The sequence below is a fragment of the Bidens hawaiensis genome, unplaced genomic scaffold, assembly GCF_021521415.1.
Source record: "Bidens hawaiensis isolate Kalapana, Puna unplaced genomic scaffold, B.hawaiensis_p1.1 tig00002125_1, whole genome shotgun sequence".
NCBI classification, from domain to species: domain Eukaryota; kingdom Viridiplantae; phylum Streptophyta; class Magnoliopsida; order Asterales; family Asteraceae; genus Bidens; species Bidens hawaiensis.
This window is the reverse complement of record NW_027491113.1, coordinates 1,352,526-1,364,115: the sequence shown is the minus strand read 5'-3', so window position 1 is coordinate 1,364,115 and position 11,590 is coordinate 1,352,526. Positions and strand designations below refer to the sequence as shown.

Here is an 11,590-nt window from a genome sequence, read left to right as displayed (position 1 = left end):
TATGATAATTACAGCCAAGATATGAGTATAACTTCTTAAAGTCCAATGACCGGAACCTGCAAAACAGACACCGTGAGTCTCGTTACAGGAAGGACAAGAGGGGGGTCTTCCTGTAACCACCCTCCGGCGTGAGAATCAGTAACGTTCGTTATGAAGAAAGTACTTAAGTAAATAGACTAGGGGATCATGGGAGTGAATGAATACCTCATACCATTTGACAAGGTATTTATAACCGAAGGTTGATGGAAGATGATTGGGACAGCTGTCCTCTTCTAGAAGATCTCTGATAACCGTCTGGGCACGTGTCCTCTTGTGATAGGTTGAACTATACGTCTCATGTGCATGAGTATAACAACCTGGACACGTGTCACCAAATGATAGGACGGATCGCACCCTGGCCATGTGCACGGTTATAACAACCTAGCCAGGTGTCCTTTATTCACTGGTTAGTATGTCACGTATTCCCCAAGTTAGAATCGTAAACCTTCTTCTAGAGAGTACTTGAGTGATGACAACTGTCCCGCTGGCACTGTCTTCCTGATGTTTAAGCGGACAGATGTCCTGTCCTGCGAATGACTTTTGAGGATGCCAGGATGTTTCCGTGTGTGTTATGAGGATGTTCCTCATCAATCGTGATATGCGGGTGATCCATGTGTCCCGCGGGTGTTCTACAAGAGGATTCTCTATGTGCACAACCTGTTTGTTATTACATTTGGTTGTAACGTGGGTGGCTGTCCCGCATTGTTGACAATAATAACTTTGTAAAATCCTAACCTTAAATCTTTATCTTTGTGTATATCAAGACGTATCCGTATGTTATGATGTTGTTCGGGAATTGTGATTCGCTTCTACTTTCTAATAGTCTAGACAAGGCATATCTGAAAATATGTTTCTGGGTTATTATACGAAGCTACGATCAATACCTAGATATTTCGAGAATAGTAAAGTTGTGTGTCTTATTTCATTCTTCATTCTTGTAACTTTATTTATAGCATACGGACTCATCCCAACTCCCGTTATATCCCATTTTTCTAAAAATTAGGGGCAGGGGGGGGGGGGGTTCTAGATCAAATCCAGCAAAAGTCTACCAATTTCTCTATTCTTTTTCTTACTATGCCTTGATCCGTGGAAAACATGCTTGTACTCTCCATTCTTCGGTGAAAATGAATGGGAAGACTCGGGCGGTGGTGTTCCGATTTGATACCGGGTTTTTCCCATCCCTTTCCGGCTCTCATTTTGTCCTCTCTTATAAAAAGATTAAAGAGATGATGATGATGATATGTGTTCGTTTTTGTTTTTTTACATCTTCTTTAAGCATATATAGGTGTCATATTAATATTGGTGATTCAAATATTTTATGTGAATTCGAACTCGTAGTTAGACTAAGGGGTGTGGGGCTTCAACGGGGGCGCTAGAGCCCCTCCGCTCGCGCCCCCAGGCGCTAACACCACACCACCAGGGGCGCTAGCGGGGCGCTAACGGGGCGCTAGCGAGAAAAACAAGGCAGGCGTGAGCCGGTTAGCGGGAGAAGAGAGAGGAGCACACCTTTTGATGTTTTTTGGACCGTTGGGGAGCCGAAAAAAAACAAAAAAAATATATATTTTCTATATAATTATACTCCATTTCACCCATTTTTATACCAAAACTTCAAACCTTCACCCAAAATCAATTCATCTTCTCAACTTTTTTTAAAAAAAATGGCTGGAAATTGGTTCCCAAACCTTGATTCAGATTATCTTGACGACGATTTATGGTCGTCACCGCACCAACCGATGTTTGATTCGGAGCCGCAAGAATCATCCGGCTTTCAACCATCCAACAGACAACCGTCTCCTAACTTTGTTGTTCCGGAGACACAAGAATCACACGGTGAAGCTACGGGACCAAAAAGACGCGTCCACCGGAAAAAACCAGTTGTAACGGACGGGTCGGGACCGGCTTCGACTCCGAGGACGAAACGGAAAACCACTCCGTGGTCATCGGATGAGAAGGAAGCCTTGTGTCGGGCTTGGATAGTCATTTCTGATGATCGGCGTTGCGGTAATTGTTTTAACGTTTTTAAAAAAGATTTTTAATAAAAAAGTTAAATTAAAAAGTTAAATGAAAATCTAATTTATTTATTCATTTTGCAGCCGACTACCAACAGAGAAAGATTTTTTGGACAAAGGTTAGGGAGACGTTCTACATGCTCGTTGGGAGTACAGAGCGGAACGCCGATATGATTTCGGGTCGGTGGTCCGAAATCAGAAAATTTGTCGGCTTGTTTACTAATCTTTTCAACAGGAACAGCGGTCGTATGAGACCAAGTGGCAGTGATGATTTGGCGGTTTACAATTTCACGGTCGAAGAGTGGAAGCAGGAGTGTTTGCGAAGGTATGGGATGGTGAAGACGTGGGACGATTTAAAGTTGTGGGACAGGTTGAAAAGGTGTTCCAAGTGGGTTGAGCTGGTGGCGCCGGACTTTGATGCGGAAGTAGGACCGAAACGGACTAAAACTAGTTCGTCTGGAGCGTATAGCACTTCAACCGGGTCGAATTGCCGCGTTGGATTCGACCTAAACATTGCGGAGGAGGAAACGTCTTCACCACCGAGGAGACGGCCATTGGGAAGGGACGCCAAGGGGAAAAAACCGGCTGAGGGGGAAGCCGTAAACATCGTCAATCTTGTTGAATCCCTCAATAAATTCAACAAAACCATGGAGGTGGTCTCTTATGACAAAAAGGAAAAAACTCGAATGAGAGATTTTGACTTTCTTACTAGAGACTTCAGTAACCTAAATCCGGTCGATCAAATACTAATGGAAAAGCAAAAGGAACGTATCCGAAAGAGGTTGATCGAAGAAGACCAAGCCGAATAATAAGAAGAATGTTTCTTTTTAGTACTTTAATTTTTATTTTATTTTTAGATATTAATGTTTTTTTTATTAATGTGTGTTTTTTTTAATAATTTATGAGTTTTTTTAATAATACGTTGTTTGAATATATTTATAAAAAAATAAAAAAAAATTTCGCTGGAGCCCCTCCACACCAGGGGCCAGGGCTCCAACACCCCCCTTATCCAGTTTCTCTCTCTGCCACACGTCATAATATTATTGGTTTTTGCCCCAACTAAAGCCCCCACTAAAGCCCCCACACCCTTTAGTCTTAGATGATTGATAATGGGTTTGATGGTACAAGTGTAAATGTTGTAAGTTTTAAATAAAGTTGGGGCCGTACACGTGTCAATCAAGATACCCATTTCGTGTTGCAAGTGACAAGCATATCACGTACACCACACCACATCTGTACCAATCGTCTGACCCACCACCAGGGCCGTTGTTAGATATCTTCATCCACGTGTCACTTGATTACAGCCCCTACTTTGAAGACTTGTCCAGTCTACTATTGATGGGACCATTATATTTATTTTACTTACCCTCAAAGTTTGCAGACAGGTGTGTTGTGGGACCCACTTCCACTTGCCATACGACAATACTATTAAAATACTAGAAAATAAACAATTATCTAGTTTTGTAAAACCATATTTGTTAAAAGTTAAAACAATCATAGTCAGGAATTAACTTGTCATTCACGTGTTAATAGAAACATGTTGGTTTTTTAACAGAGGTGAAGATTGTATGAGAATAATAAATCTTGAAGTTCGTAGAAATAACTAGGTGATTAATTATGTTATGAGTAATGTCATAAACACTGAGATTACATATTCAGATTTACCACTTTTGCTCGACCGTTTAATCACAATTTTTTTTGAACAATCAGCGAATATAGCTCAGTTGTCTGAAGTCACTCAACGGTAAAGGCAGCGTATATGTCCGCGATCGTAGACAACGTTAGGTAGTTCAAACCCACCATCTTTATTTTAGTCACTCTTAGGACCACTATAGTAAAACCTGATTAGAATTAAATTAACTTCCTTTTCAATACCATTTGAACTAAAACTCATTGGCTATTTTATAAATAGATTCTTTGAGTTTTTATATTCTCCGCTAAGTTAAAAGAAGTGTTTTTCCTTTCATTTTTTGTTTTCTTTTAAACCATGTTATTTTTTGTTTTCCTTAAAACCAAATAGTACGGAATATTGCTAAGTTTGTATGTACAATTGTTTGGTTAAACTTTAATGTCCATTTTTATTTATTCATTTACTAAATATCTATCAATCTACATAAGTGACTACTATAAAATCTTTCCTGTCACTCTCAGGTTGTTTCCTTCATTCTTTAAAGCCATCGGATTCTTTGATTTTCTAATGGATACTTCTCATGCATTTGACATGAATCGTGGGTATATGTCTAACCAAACCCGGATAATCTTTAAATGAGTTATAACATCTCATTTATTTGTGAAAATTTTTCATAATCAAACAATAATTTCGCGGGTCATGGGTCTTACCAAACCCGGATAATCCTTTAACGGGTTATAACATCTCATTTATTTGTGAAATAACCCCTTAATCATAAAAGAATAATTTTAACAGGTTATGAGTCTTACCAAACCCTAATAGCCCTCAAATGAGTAATAAGATCTCATTTATTGGTAGACACTTTCATCATCAAAACCTAATTTAATTTATTCCCTTTACATGCTCTCTGTTGTTGGTCTATCGTCTCCATCGTTGGTTAACTTCCGATACTACACACCATTGTCAACTACATCAACGTCTCTTTTTCATTAGACAATTATTTGTGTTCATGTTTGTTTATTTAAAAAAATCAACATGCTCGTGTTCGTTTATGTTTTTTTGTTAAAAAACTAAAAAACCTACACATCTCAATTAAAAAAACTCAAACGTTAAAAAATGTAATAACAAACTAATACACACACATATTAAATTAAAACAAAACTACGTGAAAAAAAAATAAATCATCATAAAATAGCAGAACGATTAAAAACAAAAAACTTAAATAAACCCATGTAATACGAAAGGATCAAACTAGTTATAAATATAAACAAACAAAAATATGTAAAGTTTTATTGAGGCTGAGAAATTACTATGCTAGGATATTTTTAAAAATATTTCCACATGCATTAGGTGAAAGTAAGTTTCTAATACAGCCCTTATGGGGCGAGCAGATCCTAAGTCATCTAACCCATCCTAGAGTGTGGCACCAACAGAAATATGGGCCATAAGTGTAAGAAAACACAACGCATAACTAGGCCTATTTTTGTCAAGTATAAGGTCCTTTGATATTCCAAATCTTAAAGCCCAAATTCAAGTCACAATCCTAGTTTCCATATAACTAGTGATTTAACCGCGCGTTGCGCGGTAAAATCGGTCGGTAAAACTCGAGTGTCGCAACGGCGACTCAACGCGAATTTAGTCAATATTAGCTTCGTCCATTACGGTATTAAAACTAAAACAAATTGAAAAAAAAAATAAATATAAAAATTGAGGTATGCCAATGGGGTGGCGTCGGTTGGTCCCGGACGACAACAACGAGTCAACGCAAATTTAGTCCGTAATTGCTATGTTCCTTATGGTATTGGAACTAAAACAAAAAAGAGGTTAGCCACTGGGGTGACGTCAGTCAGGCCTCGACGCTGAGCCAATGAGTCAACGACACTCGTATAACATATAATTTTTTTGTTAACAAATTTAAAACAATGTTTATTCGGTCGGTAAACTCGGTCGTTGGTAAAACTCGATCGTTACAGCGGGGATTCGACTCATATTCGGGAGTTGTAGTGGTGAGTCGGTAAAACCCGAGTGTTGTCGGTACTGGACGTTGTGCGGTGAGTCGGTAAAACCCGAACATTATCAAGCCCGGATACTGTGGCGGTGAGACGACACGAATTCGGTAAAACAAAACACAAAATATTTGTACGAATCTAGAAAAAAAATCAATTGATAAAACTTAGACGTTTTAAAAGTTTGATTTATAATAAACTTGTTGTAAATGCTTTAAATTTATGTTTATCAAAACATCTCAATAATAACACAAATAAAAGAAAAGATTGAAAGAGTATTATTTTTTTGCCTCTTGCTAGAATCTGATGGCCCAATAAATGACAAATGGAAAAAAAATTGAAGTAAAATGCTTTTTTATCTCTGCCGAGATATGAACCCGGGCGAAAGACGGAAACACCGATTTTCAAACAACACAAGCCAACACAAGCTTAGTGACGGATTCAGAAATTTTTTCCAATGGGTTCACTGTTTTTAATGCTCTAATTTCATATGTTGCAACATACAAATTTCCAGGTTGGTTCAATGGTTCGGGTCGGGTAAGGTTCACCGCATAATAAAATACGGCACGATAATAAAAAAAACAAAGTCGTTATAAATAAAAAAAATGCAGAATAAAATTACGATAGTCTTTACGAATAAAAAATCTACTTATAGTGGTCCCCTACGAGTTTTTATCTTTTGAAAGCGTTGCATTACATCATCGACCAAATGATGGATGCCGACCGGTGACTAATTAGGACGTAAAGGTTCGTAAACATTATTATAGTGGTTCCCTACGAATCTAACATGGGAAGTTATAGATTAGACATTGACATAATTATTGCCAACAAAGAGAGATTGAATTAAATATAATAATGAATGGACTTCTTCACAACAACTCTTCACTACAAACATATCCAACAACAAATGAATAAGAGATCAACTATCCCTTGGCTTTTCCGGTAATATCCCAATACTCTTTCTAAGTTCACCTTAATAGCATAAGCTGCATAACTGGAAAATCTTATTTTTTTTCTCTTAAGTTGGGGGCTAAATTTACACCAGCTAAGAAAACGGCTATGTGAAGCCGGCTAAATATTTAATAGAGTTGGTAAGTTGGTAAAATATTCAATTTTGGTGGCTAAATTTACACCGGTTAAGAAGACGGCTAAGTATTTAATAAGGTTGGTAAAATATTCAATTTTGACGGCTAAAATTAGACGGCTAAATGAAAAGATTGAAGGTGGCTAAGTGAAGCCTTAGCCTACAAGCCGAGTTAGAGCCGGCTAAGAAGGAATCTTTGGAGCCGACTAACTAAATAGACACGTATCCCGAAGCCGGCTAAGAGTCAAAGATACCGGCTAAATAACCATAGATGTAGGCTAAGTTTAGCCGCCTTTGATACGTGTCGAATTTTTATTGGTTAAAGGTGGGACCGTTTACTTTTTATAAAATTCTGTGCCGATAAAGTGGAGGCTAAGGCTTAGCCGGCTTCGATGACGTGACAGTTGTTTATTAGTTAATAAACCAATAATTGAAGAGATGTAAGCTAAATAGACATGTCTATTTTGATAATTTTTTAGTCAAACTTGTCTATTTGGGTAATTTTCACTAGTATTAATTGTTTGTTGTGTTTTGCAACACTGATTTTACCCATGGATGTACCAAAGCTACGAAAGTTTATTTGTCGTTAAAAAAAGAAGAGTCAAAAGGGAGACTATTTGTTGGTGTTCCTGTGCAACAAATCCATTGATGCAGAAGCCGCCAAATCGGAGGCGGAGTTGTGAATTTGAAACAAGGTATCAATCATATTCTCTTATCATTTTGTTTTGTGTAGTCGTTCCTATTTCTATTAAAGCAGGTTTTAGGGTTTCATGCTTTGCCAAGTAAACAAACAAATCATATTTGTTTTTTTTTTCTCTAGATTCATAACTCCAACTAGTACTGTCACCCAACCGAACCGAACGTTCGCTCGTTTATGTTTGTTCTTTAACAAATGAACGAGGCCATGTTCGTTCACTTGTGTTGTTAACATTCAATAATGTGTTTGCTTACGTTTGTTAGCCAACCAAACTTTGTAGCCCGACTGAAACTTTGACCCTTCTTGGTTAGCCAACCAAGACAAATAAAAACATTGTTTTGTGTTTGTGGACACTTCACGAGCAAGTTCGTTTTCTCAATGAACGAACATGAACAAGAAATTTCGTTCGGTTATTGTTCACTTGTCCGATAAAAGCTTACCGGTCTTGTTTGGTTCGGTTTGTTTGTTTGCAGTCCTAACTCCAAGACCATGATTGTAATTAAACTTGTTCAGAAATCACCGAATACCCGGGATTGACTGTTCATTAGAAGACAATCTTAGTTTGCAGGGCAAATTTAGTTGATGATATAATGGAAGCAAATGAAAGAGTGAAAGATGAAGAAGAAGAAGAAAGACAGCAAGTATGGAGTTGGGGTGCAGGTACAGATGGACAATTAGGAACCGACAAGCTTCAAGATGAACATCTTCCTCAAATTCTACCGCTTCTTCCTTCATTCTCTCTTCTTTTTCTTTCTTGTGGTGGAGCTCATGTCATTGCTCTCACTCATGGTACTATTGTTTTCACACTTTAAATATACATTTTTTACAACAAAATATTACAAATTTTGTATAAAACACTTACATTTTAACTACAATATATAATATGCTCATTTCCCTTTAGGTTCTTGTCGGAAATTCACACCCCTACACTGAACACATCATCATCATCATCATCGTACTCAGTATATCCCACCAATAGCAATGCTATGGTAGGGTCTGAGGAGGGTAAGATGTAGACAGCCGTACCTCTATCCCATAGGGATAGAGAGGCTGCTTCCGGTGAGACCCCCGGCTCGATAGTAGTTTTGCATCAAGCCTTGGACATAAGGCACATAGCACTCAATCATCGGGACACCGGCTGATCGGTGCATGTGCCCTTGTCTTTCGGCTATCAACGCCACCACATGATGCCTGATTAACCTTCCGCCACTTTTAACGTTATTTTCACGAGATTAGTAAAATAACGTCAAAATTAGTGCAATTTTACTTTTGCCCACCCGAGGGTTCACACATATATACATTATATGCGCGCACCGCAAGCACGGCGTATACACTGAGCACATGATTTTGTATATATATGCAGGCATAAAGGTGTTGACTTGGGGAAGAGGTACATCTGGTCAACTTGGGCATGGAAACCTAGTCAACAGCTTAGAACCAAAACCAGTAGAACATCTATATAACTTCAATATAACCCATGTATCAGCCGGATGGAACCACTCAGGTTTTGTTTCAGGTCTGTTCTCGCTTATCAAGAATCCGGTTCCATTATTATATTCAACACTTTCGTTTCAACCTGATTATGTTTATTTTTTTTTTATAGAATGTGGGCAGCTTTTCACTTGCGGAGACGGGTCATTCGGTCAACTCGGGCTAGGTGATTACGTGTCACAAAATTCTCCAACAAAAGTCTCGCATTTTGCATCGAGACATGTTGACCAAATCGCATGTGGCATGCGACATTCACTCGCCTTGTTAAAAGGTGAAGATGGAGACCAAGTATACGGTTTTGGATCGGGGAAACGAGGTCAACTAGGAATATCTAAAGAAAAAGTCAAACTTGTAAGTCTTCCACAACATGTTTCCGGATTGCATAAAGTCAGTGTTACTAGTATCATTGCAAACGGAGATCATAGTGCTGCATTATCCTGTAAGTCAACAAAAGTCAAATCTTGGTCCAAAAAATCAAATTTGGAAATTTAACTTTAATTTTATGTGATTTTAATTAGCTCACGGGGATTTGTACAATTGGGGACGAGGGTTCGGTGGAACCCCGGACGTGTGCTGTCCCGATCGTGTGATTTCACATTTAACATTTAAGCAAGTGGCCTTAGGGTGGAATCATGCCTTGGTTTTGACAGGTACAGTTTTGACTTTTTAAAGTCAAAATAATTCAAACTAAAGTTATTGTTTTGTATACAGATGAAGGAGATGCTTTTATGCTTGGTGGCAGCCATCATGGTGTTCTTAGTAATCCTCATAAGGAAATTTTGGTCAACAGTATGTATAATCTTGAATTTAAATTGCATAAATGGTCCTTGTGGTTTGATCATATATATACGTGAGTGGGTTACATGATTAGTCCCACCATTAATTCCGTTAGTTTTTAACGAAATCTGGATCAAGTTTTTAACGTTGACTTTGCCACTTTCGATCGCTGCGAATTCTGGACTAAGTTCACAGTTTTTAAAATCTTGGGACCAAAGACATTAATCCTGTTATTGTTAATGAAATCTGGACTGTTTCTAGCGTGGACTTCATCACTTTCGATGCAAAATCTGGGGACCAAACTTGCAATATGAAACCACAGGGACCATTTATGCAATTTTCTCTACTACATTATTATTGTGTGTGTTTGATTATACCCCTAACAATGTATTTTGATTTTCAGAGGATTTAAGCGAAGCCGGATTAACGAAAATTCCAGGGCTGAATGGGATAAAAATAGTGGGAGTTGCATCAGGATCCGAGCACTCGACTCTTACCACAGGTTTTACGATTTGGTTTACAGGTCGGGTTAAAATGGGATAATCTTTATTGCGGGTTGACAGTATAAAATATTGTGCAGAAAATGGAGAAATAATGACATGGGGATGGGGTGAACATGGTCAGCTTGGTTTAGGTGACGCATGTGATCACACATGTCCTCAAGTTGTAAGCATGGCCCAAAATGTTGCACAAGAATATATAACCTCAAAAGTCTATTGTGGAAGTGGTTTTACATATGCTGTTCGGGCTTGGAGGCCCAAACAGTCTGTAGTGGTGGCTTCATATAATCCTTGATACATGTCTTATTTTTATGATATGGTTTAATCAAAATAATAATATATTTTATAAAATTTATATTGGCGTTCTTGGTTTAAGTAGTTCTAACTACTTTATGGTGTTGGGTCTTGGTTTTCTTTTCTGTTTATTGTGGCTCAGTGGACTGGTTTGTTTAATTCTAACACGATTGCAGCTGTCACTAATTTTTTTTATTTATGAATGTACAGGTACAATAAAAACCGGACACATGCACGGATGTGATTCGCATGAACATGAGAGTGGGTAAAAAGGTGTGTCGGTGTACCATTTAAACAAAAATTCTAATTATTTTTACAACTTTAAACACAACCATTTAAACATCCAACGATGGACAAGTTTAAACACTAAGGTAGTGTTTGGTATGCAGAAATGGTAGGGGGAATCAAATGATTTATTACGTGGGAATGAAGAAAGTGGTGTTTGGTTACTCAATGAAATGGAATCATCCGTTACACATGGAATCTCATTCCATAAAAACCATTTCTTTCCACCCTTTTTTTCATTCTATTCCTCTCTTACCCTACTTTCTCAACACCACCACCACCACCACCACCTAACAACCACCACCATCACCTGACCGCCACCATCACCGTTGCCACCACCTTCGCCACCACCATCGCCGCCACCACCACCACCAGCGTTGCCACTGCCACTTGACCATAACCGCCGCCACCACTGTCGCTTCCTGACCACCACCTTCGTCGCGCCACCCTACCATCGCCATCACTACCAATGTTACCACCGCCACCCCCACCACCACAACCACCCCGCCTGACCGACACCACCACCATTTTCGTCGCCGGAGCTACCATCACCACCGTCACACAATCCTAATTTAAGCAAACACAACTTCTAAGAACTAGAGGTGAAAAAAAACCCAAACATGTACCCGATCCTACTCATAGGTACAGACAGGGTATGCATTTCAGTACCAAAACCTGGACCCGATTTTTACCCGAAAACCGGAACAAGGTTTTTCCAATACCCGAGACTGGGTATATTAAATACATGATCTATACCGAAATTACTCGAAAAACATAT

General features: G+C 38.6%; 1 protein-coding gene across 1 annotated transcript; it reads left to right on the top strand.

The window, feature by feature from the left end:
• The first annotated feature begins 8,040 nt into the window (after positions 1–8,040).
• Positions 8,041–10,578, top strand: LOC143607561 (ultraviolet-B receptor UVR8-like). Its single transcript, XM_077082965.1, has 7 exons — positions 8,041–8,254; positions 8,829–8,981; positions 9,069–9,395; positions 9,475–9,606; positions 9,668–9,745; positions 10,137–10,235; positions 10,314–10,578. The coding sequence occupies exons 1-7, from the start codon at positions 8,056–8,058 to the stop codon at positions 10,526–10,528; spliced, it is 1,203 nt and encodes a 400-aa protein (XP_076939080.1). The 5' UTR covers positions 8,041–8,055; the 3' UTR covers positions 10,529–10,578.
• The last annotated feature ends 1,012 nt before the right edge of the window (positions 10,579–11,590 follow it).

Coding starts and splice junctions, on each gene's coding strand:
- LOC143607561 (XM_077082965.1), top strand. CDS start 8,056: ATGGAAGCAAATGAAAGAGTGAAAGATGAAGAAGAAGAAGAAAGACAG. Junction 8,982..9,068: donor CCACTCAGGTTTTGTTTCAG/GTCTGTTCTCGC, acceptor TTTTTTTTATAG/AATGTGGGCAGCTTTTCACT. Junction 9,607..9,667: donor TCATGCCTTGGTTTTGACAG/GTACAGTTTTGA, acceptor TTTTGTATACAG/ATGAAGGAGATGCTTTTATG.